This window comes from Solenopsis invicta, chromosome 1 (genome assembly GCF_016802725.1).
Source record: "Solenopsis invicta isolate M01_SB chromosome 1, UNIL_Sinv_3.0, whole genome shotgun sequence".
In the NCBI taxonomy this organism is placed as follows: Eukaryota; Metazoa; Arthropoda; class Insecta; order Hymenoptera; family Formicidae; genus Solenopsis; species Solenopsis invicta.
Genome location: NC_052664.1, coordinates 13,856,240 through 13,883,032, shown reverse-complemented (window position 1 = coordinate 13,883,032; position 26,793 = coordinate 13,856,240). Strand labels below are relative to the sequence as shown.

General features: G+C 29.3%; 1 protein-coding gene across 5 annotated transcripts in view; it reads right to left on the bottom strand.

Annotated features, from left to right (window-relative positions):
- LOC105194335 (protein PRY1) overlaps nt 1-25,873 on the bottom strand; it is a 52,637-nt gene extending 26,764 nt beyond the window's left edge. The window contains exons 1-2 of one of the 5 annotated variants that reach the window (XM_039446574.1): nt 25,704-25,873; nt 23,142-23,234 (exon numbers count right to left, since the gene is read on the bottom strand). In XM_039446574.1, coding sequence (XP_039302508.1) covers nt 23,142-23,234; nt 25,704-25,738 — 128 coding nt within the window. In that variant the 5' untranslated portion in view covers nt 25,739-25,873. Of the gene's footprint in view, nt 1-3,053; nt 4,618-23,141; nt 23,235-25,703 lie in introns of those variants that run through there. The other 4 variants (XM_039446577.1, XM_011159208.3, XM_011159210.3 and 1 more) reach the window with 4 other exon arrangements.
- Nucleotides 25,874-26,793: the final 920 nt, after the last annotated feature.

The following is a 26,793-nucleotide window of genomic DNA, read 5'->3' as shown; positions in this document are numbered from 1 at the left end:
TGTCTCATAGAACACGATGTTCCGAATACTAATGCGGCAATCTCGATGCAATTATTCACATGTGCGACAGTCCGCGTAGTTACACGTCCTTTCCTTTTTACGTAATTGCAGCATGTACCTTTTAATGTACGGGATATAATGCACTCATTGCGTGATTAATGACACGTTACTTTGATCGTTAAATTGATGCGCGTACACGTCTCTCAGAAGATTGCAATGCAATTTGTGAAAATTAAATTTTGTGGTAATTTATTGAAATTTGTTTACGCACGTTTTCATTGATTGATCGTAGAAGAGAAAAAAAAGAATACTTCATGAGCGCTGACAAGTGTAACTTCTGGTATACTACATTTTATTGAGTGCACATACATCTTTGTAACTTCTGCCATAAAATATATTTACTCTTGTCAATTAATGTCCATCACTAATTTCATTATTTTGCAATAATTTTTTCATGCTTGCTCTTATATGCAACACATCTTTGGATTCAAATGCGTTGCGTAACGATTCGTTAAAAGAATATATTCCCATCATCGCACGCGCATTGAACAAACGGCGGAAACTCGCCATTACCGGTTACAATGAAATCCTCTTAAATGTTCCGAAGGTCTTGTAAGTAGGTGATCTAACATTTTAGAGCATACTATTCCAATCCGAAACAAACGGGTGAGCTCGATTGACGGTGAATCAAGATTTAATCAAACCGGACTACACAGGCCAGCGTTGAAAATCGTGCAACGTTCAATTAAGAGGAACGATCTTTCTTGCGGTTCCCAGCTGTCATCATTTCACATGCAATCATCGAATAACTTCAATCAGTGGGTGGTAAGATAAATTGTTAGTTAGCTATTTTTTGAGTTATCTTTATGCAACATTTCATCAATCATCTGAGCATCCCGCTGAAGTCTTCCGTAAACATGTAAAAATTTGACACAATGAATCAACACTATAATTCCAGAAAATTATCTTTCGTTAAAAAGCTTCTACGTGTGTATTAAAATAAGTAATAATGTAAATAAACTTGCATTGCACTGTGCAAAAATATTTATAACAATGAAGTAAATAATCTAATAAATTTCGCAGTTAAGATAATAATAGAATGGCAAGAACGTTTGGCAAATGTCTTTTTTATGTTTGTAATAACTTATTAATCATTAAGGTCAAGTGTAATGTGGAGAGTAAACTATAAGTCACATTGCAATTAAGTATGAAAAAATAATCGATCATCAGGCACGAGGAAAATCAATAATTTGCACCAAAGAGCAAGTTGCATCTGTATTAACTCATTATATAGTAATGATTTTTTCATTAAAGTCACGTTATCATTAAATTATTACGTTAATTCGTTTACTGAGTAATATTATAATTAATGTTTCGCAAACCGACTTATTACCCGCTTTCGCATTTTTGATATTGAGAACTGTAATTATTTAATCCGTAAGTAAAGGGCAAACTTTATCTTTCTCAACGATCACAAGGCGTTTTAATACAATGTTATGTACAAGCATGCGGTTTACGAGGCTTTTTTAAGTTCATTTACGAAGAGAGATCTCTGGCAAAGGGCGGTGATTCCCAACAGAATTCAAAGACTGAAGCGCACTCGTGCACAAAGAAGTCTCTGAGTTAGGAATAATAACTATTCCCGTCAGTTATCTCGCAACTCGTCCGCCGGCTAATTCTCTTGAAAGGATGCGACGCGCAAAATCAGAAAGTGCACATTTGTTCCACGAACGCTTCGCTTTGTATTCTACTGCATATTCAGCATTAAAAAAAAAATGTCTCTTATCTCTTGTGTTGACATTAAACGTGATATTTATGGACAAATAAAGCTCCAGACAGCTACATTCAGCGCTAAACTCATGATAAATATGCACGATCTTAACTCGCGTTCTTGCTATTCATTTAATACTAAATGCGATCGTGTAATTTTGAATTTTATCGGATATTGTGTATATTCAAAATATATTTAGATATATACACGTCATTTCGGATGTACACAATAATCTAAAATTAGACAGATGCATTAGCATTGAATGTACAATGAGAATAGCCTCTTTATGTTCGCTCTAAATGTAGAATCAATGTTTTGCGACAGCCGCGCTTACGCACACGCAAATTATGGGTACTGCATTTGAAAAATGCATTTTTGTTGCGTCGTGCTTGCGTCGTATCGCGAAGAGATGACCTTGCTTTCAGCTTTAGAACGCTCAGCTTAAACCCCGACCTCGAAAAGACGCGAACAAAAGTGAAATAAAGAGTCGCAGAAATTCTTTTATCTTCAACTGACAAAGAATACAAATCGTTTCAATTGGTTTTTTTTTCTCTATGAAATTAGCATACAAAAGATGCTTTGCATAAAAAAATACTTTTAGCACATAGTTGGTTATTTTTTTCTTCAGCGATTGTCTTTGTTCAATATGTGAATTAAATAACACTCATAACATGAATGAAAAATTTAACTTAATACATCCATCATTCTTTCAAGCTAGTAACATTTAAAATGCATAAACTTTCTTTATGATTTGTACTAAATTTTTTAATTATCAAGATAAAAGAAGAAAAAAATGCATTTTTGTAGATCTAAAAAAAATTTTTTTGAAATCAAAGTTATAATTTTTTGTAGCATTAAATATCAAAATATTTATTATAAGATTATTATAATATATTAATTATATTACATACTTAAATAACTCTTTAATCATAATAAAATAAAATGTTGATACAACATACTGCATTTTCTCATTTATCCTGAAGCCATATACCGCGTGTGAAACATCAGCTTCACAAGAGAACTGACGTTCTTTTCTATTTAAAAAAAAAAAGAAAGAAAGAAAGAAGCGATCGGACCGTAGGTTTAAAAACGTTTCTCGGAAAGCCGAGACCGGAAGTAAAATAGAGAAAAACATCGCGAAAGTCGTAGACGTCGGGACAGCGCGTGAAGCTGCGGCTATTTTCTACGAGGGGGCCAGGCTCTTTCTTCAGTCAAACTCATCGTTTTCCCGCCTTCTCTTCCGCCACGATCCGCCGATTCCCTACTACGAAGCTGCGCTTACCTCACGCTATAGGATCTTCCCGGTTTGGAGGTCATTGCACTGCGACGGGTGGTTGTAGCGGGGTGGTCGGCGGCGAATCGATTTTCCGTGACGACGTCGTGGTGTCGCGTGGTTGGAAAACGTCTCCCTTCCTCACCCGCTAGCTGTCCCTTTTCTCCTTTCTCTCCTCTCGATGCGTCTGTCCTCGCGTTCCACGCGACACGTGACTTCAACGAGAATTCTGCTTGTTACGAGACCGAAGGAAGCATCCTCTTCAAGATGCAGGTCAATCGATAGTTTATAGGCGTCTCTGCATCCACGTCTTCAAATTTCCACCCTTAAAGTTGCACTTTGTAGCTCGCGCGCGTAATCTTCCAAGTTGACTCGAAGATATCTTCGCGATATCTGACGAAAAACGAGTCCAAAAGCTTTGACGTAGCCGGCATTATTCTGCACTAGCAGAATACGCTCGGCAAATAAACCACTGACCTTTCGATGCAAATCACCATGAAATTACTATTCAACGATTCGGAACCAAAAATAAGATTTCTCGATATCTCCTTCCAAGATCAGTAGTTCCTCGTGTCACGATTCGGAAAGTCGTGATGTGAATACGTAAAGTGTCCCGATATCAATGTCCGCTCGATACGTAAACAATTTTCACAGCCAGTATTCAATGTCACGGTAATGATGACATTTCTGTTTATACGAGACGTTATAGTTGACTGATGTTCGTTCAAGCGTATTTATTTGTACACCTTCTTCGTATTTTTTTCGACGACTCTTTCATCTACTTTTTATCCCAAGTTTTGTATCGCGATCGCGTCACGTCAAGAAGTTCCACATCAAGAAATTCTGAAGCGATCGATCTATGCAGATTCTTTCAGCCGTAAGACCGCAATTGTCAACTCGCAGATATAAAAGGATTTCACGTGACTGTGATGAATCGGCCGTTTCTGATTTCTCCGAAGATTATCTGCGGTCTCGTTAAGGATTCTTTACACTCTGGAGATGCCTTTGTTTTCCAAGTTCGCAGATAATGAGTCTTAGACGCTCGTATAAATGCGTAAAATCTCCATACTATTGTTTTGTCACCGAGGTCGACAAAAAACACAAGGTTCAATGGAAAAAAAACTAAATTAAATTTTTTTTTAAGTAAAGTTATTAAAGATTTCTACAAAAACTTTCAACAAACACGTGAAACACGTTTCTTCATCTAGAATAGTTGATATAATTGTATATAAACTGCATACTGTATAAACACAATTTTTATGCAAAAATTACTCTTTTCACCACATATAGTAAACTTTTACTGTAATATTGATGAACACTCCACGATGAATATTTCAAAATTAACTGTTTTGTTCACGTGATCGTGACTTCTTCAGCATCTACAAGCGGAATGAACAGGCTCGTTCCGAGGGGGAAGAAGCGCACAAAGTGATCCGCGATACTTGGGGGTGACCCCTCGTATGCCATGCGGTAGCGTCGCACTCGTTACTGCAATTTAATGCAACCACCGTGGCCTACACTACGTGACTTGCTTCTATCGACCGTATCGCACTGCGACGAGGAATCGGACTGGTCGCCGTGCCGCGTGCCGCGCAGGTTTCATAAGTGCTTGCGCGCGCGCACGCTCAAGCACAGGTGGGGTCAAATTAGATATTCGTAAGTAGTATTATCTTTCATTTAGCATTTTCCTCCAACTTCTTTTCCCGTATTAGTCATTAAAATATAAATAAAAATTAAAGTTTGTTTATTCAACAGAATAAAATATGGAACATTTTCATTAAAGATTCACATTAAAGATTTTTTTAATTCATCAAGATGGGAAACACTCACATAGATGTACCTTTATAAGTTCATTCAAATAATTTTAAAAAAAGAATAATGAGGAAATAGTAATCAAAAAGTGATAATCATAAAGAATCATTACAATTTAGAATTTTTAATTAATAAATACTGCTATATACATTTTTGGAACTCACTTTAAATTTAAGAAAGAAGGTATAATGAATTTTAATAAATTTAAAAAAATTATATTTTTTTCCTGTTTGCAATAATATCTAAGTTACAACAAAAATAGTTGTTGGAACAGAAGGATTTCAGTGTTCTGATATCACCGTTACTGATGTATTAAAAAAATTAAATTTATATTTATATTCTATCTTATTTCTAAAATTGTACTTCCTATTCTTAATATCTATTATTCCTTCATTATGCGCAGAGCCTTACAAATATTTTTTTAATAAAATAAAACGGATTAAATTCAAACGATCTTAACAAAAATTTATTTAAAAAATATAAAACTTAATGGGAGCCACGTATCATCTCACATAATGCACAAGATCTTCCTTTACACATTCCTTCGTCTGCACATGCAGTTCCTTATCGCCAGATCCGTAATATTAAGCTCGTTAAGGGCTGACCAATTAAAGGCCGCACGCAACGGATCATTGCCCGGATTAAGACCCCGACGATCGGGAAGATATTTCACTATCTCGATCGATTTCCGTTCCGATCCACTCTCACGAGACTCGACGAAACAATCTTACTCTAGAAGTCGTATGTAGCATGTTCTAACAGCTATTAATTACGAACAGAGGAACAGTCCGAGCAGTTTTAATGAGAGACAATTAATAATTAACGTAATAATTAACGTGTAATAATAATTAACATCGTCTATTTCTGTTTCATTAAGACGTGAGCATTAGCATGGGCTAGCGTGGATAATAATTTACAATATTAACGATCCGCAATCCTTATTACTATTAGGTGATGAGAGAGGCTACGCTAAACGAATGTCACGTTTATAACCACGCTATCACCAGAAGTCTAGAATCTGGCTATTCGCCACATAACTTATACTCAAAATGTAGAACCCCGGGACGCGGTTAAAGATCAATCGCAGTTAGAATTTCCATATCCTGTTTGAAAAGAACTTAACAGAAAATGATAGAAACAAATTTAAAATTTATTGAAATTTTATCTAATTTAATGTTAAAATTATCATTTCAAACGGATCCACATATGAGCTACCATAGAGAAATAATTTATTTATATCATTTCTCTCTCTTAACAGAATATCTTACTTAAATAATAAAATATTTTAATTAACTAATTTAAATATGTACTTCTATACAATTTGTCGCGTTATCTAATCCAATCTAAAAATTACTGTTTGCACGCGCGCGCGTATGTGCATATGTGCATTAGAAATAATAGAAAATTTAGACATATGTGCAAAAAATTACTTATAAAATACACATAAAATCTAAGATTAAAGTATTATAATATATCAAATATATTAAATATATATCTCCATCACTATATATATTCTTAGAAAAAATAAAAGAAACCGGAAAATGTTAAAGCTTTGTTACTACATGTTTCCAAACCAATTTATGACTGTCAGGAGACTACGCATTATGAAATTTTCTTGCGCAGTATACCAAAATGAGATATTGTTTGCGCAGTTTTTTAATTTGAGATTAGTTCGACTATATGTTGAAACAAATTCTTAGTTTAAATCTAAAATAGGTTTAAAGTAATAAAAAATAAAAAGAAACAGATTTAATCCAAATAATTTTAATTTAAAAAATAGAAGAATATAATTAACAAAAGACAACAAATTATATTGCGTGAAACTAAATTTGTCGGTTGTTTTCGTAAAAATGCATTGTCTAATGTCGTATTTATTAGTACTCATTGAAACGCTAATTAAAAAAGAATTTCTAATTAGCAATATTTCTTGCAATGTTAAAATAAAGAACAAAATTGAGTTTTGAAATAATAATTAAAGTTTAAGGCCAACTATCTAAAATAAAAGACTGTTTTTTACAATAAAAGATGTAGTGTCACAGTGATTAGGTATAAACTGAAAACATAATAAAATAATATCAAGTTTAATGAAGCACGATCAGATTAAATATAGATTAAAGAAGAATACTAAATTATATGCTAAATAACATAAAAATTATTACAAGTCTAGGAATAAATTTTTTCTTATTTAATTCAATCGAATCTTTTAAGTAGAATAATGTATCTATTAGTTGATTTTTACTCAGGAATCATAATAATATTTCTATTTCTTTTCTTTTTTTAAATAAAATCCTTTAAACCGCACTAAAATAACTGTGATTATTTTCTTTTCACTCAAAGTAAAATTGTCTTAATCAGTCCTTTTTATTATATATAAATAAAAAATATGATAAAAAAATTAGATTAACAATTAACTGTTTCCGTATTTATTATTTAAGAATTTTCTTTTTACATATTCAAATCCTTAAATCTCAGACGAAATTGTATAAATAAAAACAAAAAAAAACCGTGGGACTTAGGAACACGGTATACGTAGATTATAGCTCGCATAAATGTTCATGTCGAGTGATTGCACCGTACGCGAGCTTGAACTTGTCTACGGAAGGGCACGCAATACCTTTGAATTCACGGACTCTGTCACGGATGATCCTGACAATATACCGATTTTGCGGGTCGAGTATTCTAAATCGCGTGCAACGCGCGACGCGATGGTATGCATGCCGAAAACAGCATTGCCGACACGAAATTATGCGAAATATTTCACGAATGACTTTCTGAGACCCAAAGGGGTCTCTCCCTCTAACTAGCAGCTTGTGGCATCAAGCTATTCCAGCCAGGGAAACAGGACACGCCGCATAGAGAACTCGCGACATGCACAAGTTGTCGAGAAAGGTTGGATAAATTGCTTCGAAAGGTGACACTTACAGAGTGGATTGTCGGTTTTATTTAATTTTATTGGTAAAAAATTTTTGCTTTATAAATAATGAATAAACTAATAAAAATAGAGGAGTCATGTAGACGAAACTTTTAAAAAATGTCTGACTTTTCTGTGGTGCCAATTTATGTGCCAATATCTTATTAATTTTTATTTAAAAGTCAAGAACTTATAATTTCCGATTTACAGTTTATAAAAATAACGTATATACTTGTAAAACTGAGATTTTATTAAATAACAATAAAATAAAATATGTATCTTTATTTATAAACGACTATACTCTTTATTGAGTTATTTTTTAATTATTAATTTTATTAATTTTAAAGTTACAGCCAATATTTCATTACTTTTTCTTGCATTATTGTATTTTGTAAAGAAGCATGGAAAACGAAAGCTTTAAAACTAAACTTTATACAATTAAGCTTGATTTGAAATTTAATAGTTAACAAAGAATTATATCACATTATTTTAAATAAATAAATTATTTATGTATTACTTTATCTGTATCTATTTATTTTCTACACTAATTGTAAGAAACAAGTTGTTAAATTGACTTTTTTTAACTTGATTAAATTTCTCATTTCAAGTATTTATGTATTTAATTTAAATAAATAAAATAAGTTATATTTTAATTTAAACAGTTATATATTTAACTTTAATACATAAATACTTAAACTTGAGAAATTTAATAAAGTTGAAAAATTTAGTGAAATAAACAACTTTTTTCTTATTGTAGTATTAGAAAAATTAAATTTAATTACCGTTTACTTTTATCACGCTATTAAAAATATTGCAAACAAATCAATCTACAGTACTTTGGAAACAATTATTGTCTACAGTATGACAAAGTTGAATAATATTATGCTTATTGTAGCTAAGCACAATAGACTCAAAGCACAATAGAAAGAGTTAAACTTTCACGATAAGTAAATCCGAGACTGATGACATGTGGTTTTAAGTTGAAAATTGAAATTATGTTTTGAGAGTTTGGAATGTTTGGACATCAGTTCTCTTCGTATAAGCAATGCTGATAGGTTTCCTGTAACCGCGAACCGAGTAGGGTGTCTACTTTGTGATCGTTATAAATTACGCGTAATGATGTTAAACTGAAAATGGCACACCAGATCTGAAACTATGCAGAATGTTGTCATAGATTGCCAAGGCGGATGCTTCCTTGAATTATGGTTGCAGAATCCTCTTTGGTCATTTCTCGTGCTCGCAAGGCTAACTAAATTTAAACGTATATTCTTAACTTAGAATCATTTCTTTTACGTATTACGCATGAATAAACCTGGATCAAATCCTTTTATAAATTGCATCTTTTATAACAGAAAAATTTACTTTACCGCCATTCTTTCTTATGCATTTTTGACGTGGTTTTCATATGACCGAAATATGTCTTTACGTATTATTTGTTTTTCTTCCTGCTTACGTGATATAATTTTATTTGTTTTTTTTTCTTTTTTTTAAATACACTATTTTTTAGAATTTTTTTTTTCTTATTTTGAATATTTCAATGAAAATTTTATTAATTTAAATTCTCTGATTCATCGACTATAAATGTTATTTGCTTTGTTTGAATTCCAAAACCATTCTCTCTAACAAATCCTTGACAAATATAATATTTGCTTTTGCTTTTGCATATTTTTTGAATCAATACTATCACAAATAGATGGCTTAATTCTGGCAAACGATATACCTACGGAATGAGCGGTCAACAGCGCCAGTAATTCATGTTAAGCGACTGCAACGTAATTTAAGCGCCACATAAATCCGCAAATGTTGCCGGTCGGTGGTCAAAGATGAAGTCGCGAGACTAAGTTTCGCGCTGCATTCCTTAAGCGGGATTCCAGAGAGCGGCGTGTGGTGCGAGCACGCACGTACGATATATATTCCCCGGGGAACCACAAAGAAAGTTGCGTGGAATGTCGAGAGAGTCGCAGACGCGTAAATCGCTCGGCGCTCTCTCGTACACATAGGTGCGTACACCCGCGTGTAAATATAGAGCGCGTCCCGAAATATGTCTTTCAGTCCACACTTAAAATCGTCGCTTCCGCCGGCGATCCGTCGGAGTTCCCGCTACCTTAAGGGCCGCGTTGGATTGCCGCCACCGTGCACGGAAAAAGCCATGGCTTTTTAAGAACGTTGCGGCAGCGTAGATCAATCACTTTTGGTAAGCGGTCGGGAGAAAGGGAGCGTTTGAAGGACTATTTCAGGAAAAGTATTCGCTGAGAATGTAATAATTTGTAGGCACTTCTTCAACTTTTAGCTCTGCATTAATCATGCGAAGGCGAAGTAGTACGCTGACGATGACTTTAATGTCTGCACACATTGAAGGAACATAAGTGTTTTCTTCATGGCAATATTAAGGTATTATATTTTATTGTTAGAATTTTATTTTATTAATAACTGGATGTACATGAAGATAGCTCTTGGTTGTTTGATGCAATTTAGATTTGGAAAATTAATCTTGTAAGTGAAGCTTTCATGCGTACGATAGACATTTTACAGAAAATTGTGCATCAATATTAATTAATTTCCTGTTTTTACGAAAATGTTAATAAATTATATGTATATTATATAGAAGACTCTTCAGATTTGTAGAAATCAAAGATTTGCACTTGACCTTAAAAATATAAATTCTAATTAAGAAATGTCATCTTCCTCTTCTGTTAGAAGAAAAAAATAATTTTATTCAATACAATGTTGAACTGACAGAATTTAAAGTAGAATTTGAAAAGATCTCGATTTTGTCTAAACAATTTTCACCGTGAAAGTATTAAATAGCTGCATTCGTTGAATCAAAAGAATTTCTCAAGGAAGCAATAGAGCAAGAAGGAGTCCGTCGATCCATGCAATCGTTCGGGCGTAAAGTCAGCGGTGTCATCGGATGATAGGTAGATCAGATCCTCGATCGAGCGAATCCACGCGAGGCTACAAAATTAACGGTGCACGAGCCATTGATCTCGGGTTTATTCAGTTCGTGTCGCGATAGACTCGTCCGTTTCTTAAACAGGTCATTCACTGTCATTCACTCTGAGGTACGGAACAATAGTAACAATTCTATAGTGCGTTTCTTTTATTATTTTTTAACAATGACAAGCATTTCTTAACTAAAAGAGAAAGTTATATACATGTATTAAAGTTTCTCAAAGATTTTGGTCACTCGTAAGAAAAACAAGATATTTGAAATGAGATCATGATGATAAAATAATGACATTAATTTTTCTTTTATTTTTTAAAGAAATTTAAATATAAGAGAATATGTAAGTGTGACCTATCTTTCCCTTTATACGTTGACCTTCAATTATTTACGACTATTTGTATGCCTACGACGACTGCATATCATGAAAGGTTTTGATCACGGATCTTGAAAAGGTGAACAGACTTTCGCATTTACATTCTAACTCGAAAGGATGATCGAGAGAACATAACGCGAAAGTTTCTCATTTCTTCATCAATTCATTCCAAAGAAGGTGTGGAAGGTGCGGTCAGTCAAATAAATGGTTTTTTTTTTAACTTGTATTAGGTGAGCCAGTTGAGCATTGCTTTTCGCCTTTATTAAAGAACATTTGTAAACAAAAGAGAATTCTTTTGATTATATGAAATATTGGCAACAAGTAATATAAAAGATCATAACTTCAGATATTAAGAGAAACTGAAATCATAAGGAATACATTTATTCAGTAAAATTATTATGAATAAAAGTATATATAAAATACAAAATTTATAAATTATCATATATACGTATAGAACTTATGTTGATTAATTTTTTTCATATTAGTGTTAAATAAATAATGTATATGTATGTGTATAAGAAACAATTTTAATTATTTATTATTAAGAATCACATTTTTTTGCGATTGACAATTGCAAACATAGCTTCAATGTAATTTTCAAAATTTCCTTTTTTAAATTAGGTAATTGATTAACTGATAAAACTTTTATATTATTATATTAACGTAAAAATTAACGTAAAAATCTATAAACTATTTGATTAAAATCGATTATGCAATCATGTGAACTTTGAGAAATTTAATCTGATGTAGTCAATCATAAATTACATCGATTCGTTATTACACAAATTTCATGTATAATGAAATGAAAATTGATCTCTAGTTACGATAATTGCCAATATTTCTTCCTCCGTATATACCATTAGATCATCAGCGCAATTAGGAATTGACGAAAGCAAGTTTAGCTGGCGGCCGTCACGCACGGCGGACCTAATAACAATCGGAAGAGTGTGCAGCTCGTACATCGGAGGTCAATTGAACGCGACCTGACGTTACACGTTGGCGGTCAATAATTGTAATCCGCGGGATTAGTTGCAGCTGCTGTGTTTAACACGCGGTTTCCAGGAACATGTACCGTAGATACAGGCTCGAACCAATATTACAAGAATAGATGACTGTGGTTCTCCATTAAAGATATAGGGATTTTTCCCTAACCATTAAAAGTCTTATACCATTTGCCATATGGCGGGTTTAATCTTCGTTTGATATCGATCGACCGCAGAAGTTGCCATTGTTCAGAATCCATACTGCGTTTGAGAATAAACTGCAATGAATACACTTGTATCTTGGAGCTAGAAAATATTTCTAGCTAGAATATTAGATAATATTTTAGCTCAAAAATAATTTAATATTTGTTAACAATTCTTAAAGAAACTTAGATAAATACATAGAGCCATAAAATGAAAATAATTTGTATTAATAATAATAAATTAAATATGGGACTGATATAACACAAAAATTAAAAACGGCCATTTTTTGATTGAAACATATCTTACTATTAGCGCTTAAAATATTTTTATATCAATTATTAAATATATTTTTTAGTTCTATAAACATTTTCATGTTCTATATAAACTGCGTGCCTAGAGATATGATTGTCGACTTTAAAGTTGAAGCTAGAAATAATATCTTAAATTAATTTTAATCAACTTTAATAGTGATGTACAGGTATCTTAAATTGTATAAATCGTATTAGTTTCTTATAGAAATGTATGCAATCATATATACGTTCGATTCTAAACTCGTCGACCCTATTTTTTGATTGACTCGTGTATCATTACAATCAGGTTTGATTTTTCCGTACAGCTATTGCGACATTTCGCTAGAGGTTGAAACATAGTTATTATTCTGTGACGTTACGAACACCTTCGGTAACAGTCGGTCATCGAGATAAAAGCGGCTCGCATTACCGCGGAACGGATTCTAATGCCGTTTGTAAGGTATGCGTTGCGCCACAAAGAAGGACTTGCGATGCCAACAGTGTAACTTTCTAAAGAAAACGAGAGTGAACCTGTACCTACGAAAGACTCAGTCATCAATTTTTTGTGAAAAAATTAATTTAATTAAACATACTTATGATATTGTTTTAATATTGATGTTACATAGATAGTCAGAAATGATAATAAAATTGAAGTCAATTTAATGTTAATTTCATTATCGTTTCTGGTTAGGTAATTAGTGCTAAATATTTTAAACTGCTAAATAAATGAAATTTTAGTTTAGAATCATTTTTATAAACAATTTTATTGGAATAAAAACTTTCTCTTAAAATAATAATAAAAAATATTAAGTTTAGAAAGCTATCCTTCTAATCCTTCTAAAAAAAGAGAGATTTTAATACTATTAATAATTATGTTGGTATACAGAATTAAATATTTAAAATTTTGACTTTTTTTACTTTTAAATTTGATTTAATTTTATTAATTCAATTTATATCTTTATCGTTACTTTTTAAAGCTAACCATTTTCTTAAACAAGAATTTTCAAAGAAGATATGGTTTGTGCTATAAAATTAGCATGTAAAATATATTATATAAAAACTTGTAAAGCATGTAATAAAAGACATGTAACCTTTATGATTTACATAAAAATATTTTCCTTTATTAAGCTTTGTTGTTAACATAATAATAATATTTGAAAATAATTTAAGCCATTTTTGATAAAAAGAAAACTTATACGGTATCTGTAGAAAGATAAACTTCATACGCATTTAACCGATTATAATCGTAAGTGCAATGTACGATAATGAGAGAGACCGTTAAGAGATGAAAGCGAATTTTACGGATATGAATAGGTCAAACGAATTAAAACCAAATTAAATGGATAAATCAGAGAAACATCTTCCGTGAACTGAACATTAGTGTTGCTTTGTTAAACTGCTAAATTGAATTTGACACAATCGGACAAAGAAAATTAAATGTACTAGATGGTACATATAATTAATCACACTTCTACACATTTCTTGAATATATCGTTATTTGTAAATTTTAATAATATAATTTTTATATAATTATTGTATATTATATACAATACCTGTATACGTTATTTTAATATAATACTGTTTGCAGTACTTGCTACATCTCTGATTTATCCATTAAAAAGTTACTAACTTAAGTTAAAAAATTATTCACGTATGTATTGCAATTATAAAATTAAAAAGATTCAGAATATCAAGAAATAAACAATTTAAACAAAGATGGTAAACAAACAAATTATATTTGAATATTAAATCATTATAATTAGTACGTACGTTTCGAAATTTACAGAGCCTTTATCAGCTAAATATTGTTAAGATAATATATAAATATTACAATAAAAGAACAGAAATCAGAAATTTTATACATATATTAAGCAAACATATCATATTCTAAACAAATAAATGTGTATACCACAAACTAAAAGAAAGATAAGCAGCTACATCAAACTATTTCTAAACGGGTGCAAAGGAGGCAGAAATTATAAAGAACCACGAATGTCTTCTTGGCTTGGCAAAGCATGGTTACTGATTACTGTATAACAGAATTTGTCCTTCCATGGCGCAAATATGTATTGTCGCGGTGTAAGACATATAAGATAATTGCAAAATATTGCAATTATTTACGTATATAAAGTTTCTTTTTTATATTCTTAAATACATAAAAATGTATTTGTTGCTAGACATACAAATATTTGATAATAGTGATTTTCTTATAATCTGATTTTTCACTTAATTTCTTACAACAAAGTTATTGCTACATGGAAATATTTGATTACATAAAGTACGCTTAAAGGCATCTTGGGTCATTGGGAAGAGTTATATGATGTAATTCTCAAAGAGATGCAGGGCAAACATTTTTGGACAAGATCGTGAGAGAAAAGAAATGATGCAGAGCAAACTAGCAAATGCGAAAGATTAAACTTATATATGATGACGTTGCAAGATTGAAACAAATTGTAAGAAATTGATTTTACATTTTATTACGCTATCATTTGTATACATCTCTAAAAATTTACACAAATTTTGCAGGTTATAATAATAGCTATAATCTACGAAAAATTCTCTGTGGAGTTTTTTTATTAATTTTAATCAAATTAATTAACATAAAAATTAAAAAGCAATAAAATTTTATATATACTTTTTATTATAAATTTCTTGTGTATTTTTTGTAAGTTTTTGTAAGTTTTATATATTATAATCAAAAAATATAAAAAATGTTTTACTTACAGTTTCCTACACACACACTCACACACGCGCGCGCGCATGCAAACACACGCATATACAATCAAATTTTACAAATAAATATTGTTTTACGAATAAATTATTATTTTTCTAATATTTTATAATTTTTCAATTTTTTAATTTCTTAATATCTGTTAATTATATATACAATATGTATAAATCTCCATAAACTTTATCTTGTAAATATTATCATACTTATATAACAATGACGTACACAATTATACATTTTAATAATATATATTTTTAAATAAATATGTTACTTATTAATTGACAATTACTTTTTTTTTACATTTGTATGATAATATTAATATTGATTCATTTAATGCAGCTGTCGAAACTCGGATACTACGCTAGATAACACTTAGTGAGCGATACAAAAAAGATTTATATCACCGTATTAATTAAGATAGTCGAGATTTCATACTCACGAAGGACTATATATTTAGCGGGCTCTCGTTTCCGACGGGCTCTTGCAAACTTAATAAGCAGACAAGCGGAAACCAGCGCGCTGGCGCCGGTTAAGACAGCGTACGCGATCGCGGTAGTAATTTCTATTAGTTCACGTCTGTTTCATAAATCTGCTCGATTACTGATCGGTGAGAGGAAATTTATTTATTCCACTCGCCTCCATACGAAGCGAAGAAGAAAAGACCAAGAAGAGAATGGAAATTCTTATATCGCTCGAGAAATCCTTGACAGTGAGACGGAGAAAGTTTCCTCAGCTAGCTGAAGAGATTAACAAAGTAATATATACTATAGAAGGACATTTCACAAATAGTTAATGGTCACTTCCTCAACGATGCTGATGTAGTGCATTTTTGAGCAAAGATTATAAACTGTATTCTACATAGGATATTGTGTAGATGCATATGTCATTATAAAAAATCTAAAATTTAATTGTTTCAACAGTACATCTATCATCTATTAGACAAACAATATTTGTTCAGACAATACTGACTAAACGGATTACATGGAATTAAATGTCATACGAGGTAAACGCAAATAAATGAAATAGATTATTAATATAGAATAATAGCTTATTCTTTAAAAATGAATGTTATGTTCAGATGGTAGTCACTGAAAATTGTTGCAGTTATTAAAAAAACGTGTTAATGAACGACGAACTTGATGCGACAATGGCTTTTTCCTATACTAGTACAACAAGTACATATATACAACTTTGTATTACAGTTATTTACTTTTATTGCTCCTGAAGATATCACTGCACATTATCTTAATCGTGTTCACATCAGTTCAAAGAAACTTCTTTAACACATATATTGTATAAACGCTTTCAATAATATTGTATGGATAATTTTATGCTGTTTAACTGTGATTCTTAACTTCTTTATTGACACTTCTTTATTGGGAAGATTTTGTATGTCATATCAAAATATAGAAGTAATATGAAACACTTCAAGAGTAGAGGATATGAACTATAACGTTTATATATTATAAAAATTTTTATTTTTTAGAAAAAATATAATTGTATGATTATATTTTATAACTTTTCCATATTTTATACATATTTGTTTTTCAACGGTTTAATAGTTTTTATTTTATATAAATGTTGTTATTCAAATTAAGTGTAAGAATATAAACATTTTTGTTTTTGTTATAAATATTGATATAATTTACTTTATACAATAATATTTTTTTTACATAATATTTAATTTGATACTTAATTATATATTTTTATTATCTATGTTCAATAATTATTTTATTTTTTTATATACAGTAAAGACAAATTACATTTAATTATATTTTAATCAATTTGCATAAATAAACAAGTTTGCACTTTATTTGTTATTTATTTATGAGTGTTTCTAAAATTTTATTTTATATTTAATTTTTCAGATTTCCTCATTTTCTCATTTTTTACATTTTTATTAATACTTGTAAATTGGATTTAAATTTTAGAAACTTTTATTAATTGGATGTTATAGCTAATATATTTCTTAAAAGTTCTGCATAAATTAGAAGTCTTAATATATTCTTATATTGGAGTATGTTAATTTAAAAACAGGTATTCTATGTTACCTGTTCTAATTAAAAATATAATTGAAAAAAAATATATATATATAAAAAGTTTTTAATATATTCGTATATCCAATTTATTCATATATTTCTCGGTTATTTTAAACTATTAACGTTTTGTAATTATCTTCTTGACACTATCGCGTAAAAACTATCGCAATGAGGCAATCTTTGATCCGATGATGCATTGCCGCTGAGAGTCTGTCCTCTAATTACATGCCGCCGATGTAGTCGCGACGGAAGATGTTTATCAAAATGCATATATCCTTTTGCATTCTCATACACACTGAATTTCGATCATGGATAGGCAGCGACTGGAAGTGACTAGCTCAATCTTGCAACGATCTCTCGCAGCTTCTGCAGAAACAAGCGGTACTCTAGACGCCTCACATAAACTATGCAATGTGCAAAAGTGATGTCGGTTTCTTTAGCTGTGATTACGCAGCTACAGATTGTTTCTCAGAAATTATAACGATGAGAATTTTATGATTTCTACCAGAATTCATTTTGCATTTTTTTTTTTATAATTGTGATAATAGAATTATTAACGTATTTCATTGACAGAACAAATGTGCATTCAATTCGCACTAAATGCAGAAATTTGGCACGCGAGCTCTAATAGATGATGTTAGTTTTAATTCAAAACGCACTGAGTGTGTCTCAATATCGCTCAATGCAAAATACTACATGATTAATTAATTACTTTGAAGAAAAAAATAATCTAAGCAATATTTTTAGGTAAAAATTATATTATATATTATGTGTATATATATATATATATATATATATATATATATATATATATATATGTTGATATCTATTGACATTACGGAACATATAACTATTAATAATTTTTTATAGTTATTGAGCGTAAAATGTCTAAAAATTATTTTAATTAAATATTTCTCAACTTTTGACGTTAAAATAAATTATTATGTATCAGCTATAACTATACTTCTAAGAATATCACACATATTAAATATATTTCAAACAAGATTGCTGTACATTTTCGTCAATTTCTGGTTTTTTAAATCTTTTTTTAACATTTTCTTAAGTGGCACGCAGTAATGTGCAATTCAACGGGATTTTTATGTCCGTTAGGGAATTCCACGCGAACTTCCGCTTTCCACATTAAATCTCACCGCACGCCGCCGCTCGAGCTAAGATACGGATGTTCGCTATGTTAGGTATTAATCTTAAGCAATTCCATGCTTGGGTGAAATGTAATTAACGACCTTGTGAATGTTGTTAAATATGTCAACCACTTCGTGGTTTTCCCCTTGCATGTTAAGTTTCACGGTCGCTTCATCTCGACCTGTCACACTCAAAAAGAGTGAGATTATATTAAACCGGCTAGATCGCATCATTTGCATTGACAAGGCACGATTAAATATAGAAAAGCAGATATCCTATCTAAAGTATGTCATAGCTGAATTAAAAATGCTATCTATAAATATATTCAAAAAAATATCACAATTTCACTAGCTTTCAAAATTATAATCCTAACAAACTGATTGTGTTCATTTAAATGTTCTTAAAATATATGGAAGTAATCTCTAATTTCGTGATTTTCGATTTTTGATGCAAGAATATTATGAGGAATTCGCTTTCACGTTACCTTGGAACTTGATTCTATGAAAAAAAAAAAACAACTTTAGGAGAATTATTACAGATTAATTTTCTGTATTATGACAATAAGAAGAATTAATTGTATCTACAATTTACAAATATCATCAAATAAATCATTAGACGCGGTCATTAATATTCCGCAGTTGTAGAGACAATGACCTGTTTAACGGGCGATAGTAGGATTGGTGTCAATATCGCGATAGCAAGCTGCCATCGGAGGCCGAATGACGGTCACTAGAACTAAGTGATCATGATTCATTTCCTTTACTACATATTTCTACATATCGGACAATATCCGATTCCGGTATGCTTACGTTAAACCTGGTTATTGTACTTAACAAAAATAATTTTAAAATAAATTTTATTTTATATTAAGATGAGTAGTAATTAAAGTTTCAAATAAAACAAATCTTAATTGTATAATTGTTAAGTTAATTGAGAGTATGACTAAAAGTACCGCTGCAAATGACGGTATTCGCTGTGTCGCTTGTAATTTTACATGTATCTTTGTATGTAAAATCTATTAAGCCTACAAATTATAAATACAAGTATATTTTATTTTTTTTTTTTTATTGTTGCAGTTTATATTAAATATTCAGATTAATAATAGAAATTAATAATAAATCTTTGAGAAATTTAAATACTTTGTTCAATAATTACTCTAGTAGCACACATATATATTTTATAAATAGATAATAAATAAATGTGTGATAATATTTAAAAGCAGGTCGTAAATAAATCAGAGTTTGTCTTCAGCCTTGATTTCACTTTTTCAAAAATATTTCACAAAAATACACCGAAAAAATAATAATGAGAAAACCTTTAAGCGTTCTTACTTTCCTTTAGAATATACCGCGAGCTAAAAACCGGTTCCTTGTCTCAAGTTGTGTCTTCATATATGTATACATACAGAGCAGGGGTCACCGTAGACAGACCACAGACACTTTTTACGAAGATAGCGATAAGCAAAAAAAATGATGCTTTTTCGATGAGCACAGGCGATTGATGGCTTGATGATACGTCATCAATTCGCCCCTTCACAAACTAGTTGCACAAACTTCATGCAGATTGTTTAAAATAAAAATTATTATTTTTCTTATTAAACATAAAACGGGACATCGTCGTAGAAGTAAACAAGTAACATTATTAAATCAAAAGAAAATCATATTTTTAGTATTAGTAATTAGTATAGGTATTCTAATTAAGTAATTAGTATATTTATGTAAGTGTGTAGAAGTTACTTTGAGTCACTTAAAGTTTATTGGATTGTAAAAATCTAACAAAAAATTTTTTTAAACAAATTTTTATCAAAAATAATTAAGGATCAATGATATAGAACTAGGAAAAATAATTGGTAAAATTTAAAACACAGTATTTTATTCCCACAATAAACAATTTTAACATATATCAATAAACAAATTTTTAAAAATTATCTTAATAATATTATTTATGTAATTGTATTGCTATAATAAAAAATTTTATTTAAAATTTTTTTTGAGATTATTATAACTAACTCATTAAGGCAATCATCATAGAAATTTAAAATTAAAAATATAACGAAATATAAGTATAGTTATTTATTACATTTCTTAAGAATTGTGATTGGCTTTAAATGATAAAAATCGCGAAAATGATAAGTCGTCAATTCCCTCATTATCCGTTTTACTGTGTATTCCTATGCTAAAGAAAGAAGAGAACAAATTCATAATATTTCCGTAAACCGTAGCTTCGCAGTTTCTCAATGTTCAGTATTACTTCGCGATCAGCATATTCTGCCTAGCCTTTTTATTGCTCGTACAGTGTAGCTTTTTACGATACGTTTTTATCGAATGGCGTTGCATATGTACGCGATTGCGAAACAGGAAAACTGTATTTATAAATATATGGCATAATGCTAACGTAAGCGCTCAAGATATCGTCGCTATTAATGCTTCAAAAAAATCTTTGCGATTGATTGCAAATGACATTTCAACGTAGATTTTTTAACGGATGTGATAATGTTAAGATTTATTTTTAAGTGTAATTATTTAATATTACAATATAAAAATTGTTTTAGAAAATTCAGTACATTTAGGAAATAACGAATTTTACTAAGTATCAATTTTTTATATACGTGTACTACAGCTCGAAAAAAACAATGAGTAATTTAACTATTTTAATGGTTTACGTAACGTAATATGACCATTGTTACAATTTTAGATAAACAACTTCCAAATGAGTGAAGTGTGTTTTCACCAATGTATGTTAACTTCGATATTGATTTAATTTATTTTTCTAGTTCTAAAAATTAAAAAATAAATTAACTGAGATTAAAATTAGTTTATATGGAGCAAGCAAATGGACATTTGGGCACAAAATTTGGATTTAATTCATAGTGCTATTTTCTTATCAGATTTTCAAATAATTATTGCAAAACGCAATTTTACATAAGACTTGGAAGTAAACAAAAAATTAAATGACTTTCAAACCAATAAGAAAATTTTGTTTAAATTTTACAGATATTTAATCGTAATAATAGAACAATCTGTGAAATATTTATATTTTTGGTAATACTGTGTGACATGTATCCTTAATATAAAATTGTATGCTTATATTTATAATTAAAGATTACTAAGATACATATAAATTATATATATTTATATTTCTTGCAGATTATAATTATTTGTATAATTTATTTGTATAAACGATGTAATAAAAGAAAGATATGTTGAAATCTTTCATAAAAAGTTTTAAAAATTAGATACGTATTGTATTTTTATATTTATGTAAAACATTATTTATATCTATTATACATATGTTTATAGTATAATATTAAATTAATTTTGTCGGAGTTTAAAATTAAGAACAGTACTTTAACAAGATTCTGTTTCGAATAATCACTGAGATCTCTTAGGACTCGACGGCGACGTGGGAATTAAATAATTACATTCGAAAAGAATGTGTCTCACTGATTGTGAGATTATACCGCAATAAGACTGAGTTCAAATAACTGTACGATTCTTCGAAGCTAAAACGATATAAAGATATTCGCTAGCAATTTAGGGAGCGCACAATAATGAGCCACACCGGAATTCTCATGTATGCCACGGCGGCCCAGTTGTTACCACGATGACACTGATGACACGCCAACCGGGTCAGTGCATAATGGATCGTTGCACTGGATCGTTGCACTTTATTTGCCATCTTAATCCGATATATATCTAGATACGCATCACGCATTGCAATACTGATTGATTAACTCAATTGTTATAAAATAAAGTATATTTATTATTTGCAGTCTGATTAATATAAGAAATGTAATTATAATGTTTAAATTCGTAATATATGCGAAACGGGAACAGTTTATATTGAATATGCAGCTTAAATCGTATTGCATTTTGTTTGATAATAAAATTATTTTTCTATCTCCCATTATATATTTATCTTTATCTTGTCATGTATAATAACATTGATTATCACACTTACCTTAAAATTGTTTTTATAAAAGTTAAAAAACGTTTAAAACAACTCGATCACATTGTCTATTAAACGATCACGACGCGGCGTGAGGAAACTGACGTATCTTAGGTCACTTGCTTATTTAAAAGTTCAGAAGCATGAACGCTTCCGGCAGCGCGTTCTCGTTATCAGTGAAAGTCGTACGTGCATTATAAACGTGAATATAAATGGTGTCGGCGTGAATCCTTTCGAGATACCAAAGAAGCGACCCGACGGCTTTCCATTTCTGCTGTCATAATTTTACTTTCGGAAATGTACTTATCTTATAAAGCCATAATTCTACAATAACTTCAAAAGTATATAGAATATCTTTTATAGAAATTGCAAGGCATTTTTCTTTGAATACTACAACCAAATTATGATTTTTCATTGTAATATACTTAATTTGTGTTATCAATTTGTGGTATCAATATGAATTCTTGCAAGTTATTATTCAGTCATAAAGTTAATACCTATATTATACAAAATGATGAATTTGATGACAGTTCAAGCTATTTTTTGATAACATTTAATCCATTTAAAACTTTGTTTGTATCGTTGAGATACGTTAGTAGACAAGCATTATTTTATCGTTATTATCCTACAAAGTTTTTATTAATTTATGAGAATGTAGCTTAAATTAATGCAAAAGCTCAAATTATTATCAGTCAAATATTAGATTAGTTATTACTCACTCAATCATCAATTCCTTTAATTCCCCAGAAATGTCAGACAAGCTATCAGTCTGACTGATAAAAAACATGGGCAACATTCCAGTGTCATCACTGCTGAAATCAAAATAATCAAATTATTATTAACGACCTTTAAGAAGTTACCATTTAACCAGCGTAATAACATTAGGTAATAAAATTAGATTATAACAATTGTTAAGTTTATAATAATATTTATATACTGATGAACATCGTGAGTTTATAACATAAAATAACTTTACAACGTTTTGTTATATGTAGTAATTACAATTAAATTCAATGCATACTGTTTCATAGTATAATAATTTTGATATAAATTACTATAACACTAAATAATCAAATTAAATACGTTTTTGTGATTTTTGAAGTATTTTTATTTATACGATACTTCCTTTAATAAAATACGCCAACATTTATTAGGCCAGCATAATTCATAAAGTGCCATAACCCTTTACTAATTTTAGCTCTTACGTAACACGCGACCTGCGCTCAAATGAGTTTAATTGATTCTAGCATTATTCTTGAAGAGAATGATGCTTTCAGATCTCTGAAAAGGCATTAACTGGACGATATCCTTTGTCCACAGAAAGAAAGAGATAGAGAATTAGTTATAAAATTATTATACAACCATTTATAACAAATGCAAAATAAGTTACATCAAAATTTATTTAATATTTTATACAAAACTTGTGTAAAATATCAATTAAATTTGCGAAATTATGAAAAATGTAATAAGTCAATATTTAAATGTCAGAAGCATAGATATACGTAAATTTTACAAACAAGGTCATTATAATACAGACATATTTATATAATATAGATTAAAATAAAATGTAAACGTGACATACGTTTTCTATATTGATAATATTCTATGAAAACGCATATCACTTTTTCTTTAATAAAATATAAGTTACGTATATTTCTTGTAAAATGTAACTTAAAAAAAATTAGCTTTGTGTATTTAATAAATTTTAAATTGACTTTTTAACAAAAGTAACAAAAAGTAAATTATATGTATTTCTGATTCAAAGTAAAATTAAAATTTACCGTGTATTCACTAAACTGCAATAAATAGCATACACAAAGTATTCCAGACCATAAGTACAACCCTTTTAAAATTAAGAGAACTTTTTGTGGTATATTTTATTGCAAATTCAAATTTTATATAAAAAAAATAAGGAATCTTTGTTCCAAATATTTTTTTCTAAAAACATTTTTATTAATTTTTTATTAAAATTTATTTTTTATCAAATTTACTTTTAAGATTAATAAAAATATTTCTACAAAAAATGTTTGAGAAAAAAGTTTCTTATTCTGTATAAAACAGTTTTGAAAAAATTTTCACATTCCATTAATAACTATATTTTTATAGGAATTATTATTCAATTCATTATTTTAGCAATATTATTTTTCTTGTATGTTTTATTTTTCAGTTTTATTTTTTAACTGTCAGTTAACAATTGTTATTTAAAAATATAAGAAAGAGTGATAATTTGTATAAACTGCACAGATCGCAAATAAATATACAATACATCAAGAAAAATCATGATGACTTCTTATGTTGAAACAACGATAATATTAATGATCGTGAGTTTTATTGATGTAACTTTAGATTTTCTGGAACAGAAACGAACCACTTTTAGCAATTAAGTTGTTTCTATAGCCTTCAGGAGCTTGTCATAATCATACACACAGTTTATAAATGACCACTTTAATAGTATAATGTTTGACAGTTATAATAATAACAGTGCATTAACTAACATAAAACATAACATAACAAATAATTTATTTTTTTAATAATTAAAAATTGATTAAATGTTGCAATAATTGTCTCCAATAATAAATTAATTAAAAACATATTTCTTTATAATAGTTTAAAAGATAAATTCTCAAAAATTAAATTAGTATATTTTGAATTTAAACCAAAATTAGTAAACCTGTTAACGATAAATATAATCTATAATACTCAAATTATTTTTAATGTTACAGTTCTAAACTCTCTTTCTCTCTCTCTCTCTCTCTCTCTCTCTCTCTCTTTCTCTCTCTCTCTCTCTCTCTTTCTCTCTCTCTCTCTCTGATTATTTTTTCAGTACAATGTTTTATTTTGTTTTATTCTTTTCGGAATTATTACTTATTAATCTAATTATGTTTGGTAAATTTTAAATAATGTTTATACATTTTACACATTTAATATAATTATTTTTAACATTTTTTAACAGTATATAATATTTTTACAGTAATTTAATTTATTGATTAAAAGTTGCATTTTTTAAATATTTTATTGATTTATTATATATTATATAACCTTTTTTGAATTCTTATTTTGTATTTCACACATTTTTTGCTAAGTACAAATTTGATAATAAATTACTGCAAATTATTATTATTTTAATTATATATTATCACAAATTTGCTTAGTAACTCATCACACGTATCACTTTGGTTTAACAAAATGTGGTGAATAACACATTCATCAAAACATTTCATAACACAGAAATTAATTATAATCAAACATTTTTACTGAATTATAACATAACGTTTACTTACTTCTCGTTATCTTCAGAGAACGACATCGCTGACATTCGTTAGCACAAACGATTTCGCTGACAATGAATAAAAGACAAGTTGACTCACGTATTAAAACACTACACTATCACACTGCCATTATACTACATGAACGAAATACTAAAACATTTATATACTGACACAAGCCGATAAAACGTTTAACGCGTCTAATAGTAACCTTTAGTATTACGTTCACATGCAATTTCTCGTAACTCGTACATTAAAATTTATGAATGTCAGTTTAATTGAAGGTCTAAGATTCAAGAAAAAGTCCATTATTCTTGTTAATTTATATGCTAATTAATTTTTTATTAATAATAATTCAATAAAAATGCAAAAGTTGTATATTAAGTAATAATTAAGTAATACACAAAGTAAAAATGAATAAAAATTAATAGAACCACTTTTTATTTTAATTGAAATATCAATTCAAGTATGAGCGTAACTGATATTAGCAATACTCAAAATATATTATAATTATACATTGTAAAATTGCAACAATAATTATTAGTTTCTTAAATAATCATAATTGTTAAATGTTGATACATTTTTAAATAATTGTACTTTTATTATTATATTTTGTAATGTATATAATATTCAAAAAAGTATTTACTCCTTATATTCTATATATTAAAAACTAAATTCTGTAAGTTGCAATTTTGTCAAGTTTAAATAAATATTACTTTTTAAACGTCACTTTGAAATTCTCATTTAAGTTTGATTTTGTTATAAATACTTAAATATTTATCTTCTGAATTATAATTTTGGAACATAATCAATATCACTGCTTTGTAAAAAGTATGAGATATCTTTCTTTAAAGTGTATATAGACGTGTTTGCTTGCACTCAATATCGAACGATCGAAGCGAGTGAATTAAGAGTAAGGATGCACAGAATTATACATGCGTAGCAAACTAGGTGCACTTTAAATATGTTACGAAGGAAGTGAAATGTAGAACGCGACGTTTAAATGACCGATACTGCTTCGACGATAGCTTTTAAAGCATTAATCGGAAAACAGACGCGTGCTTCCTCTTGCGGTTCACGAATGAATTTATCAGCTAACTTGTTA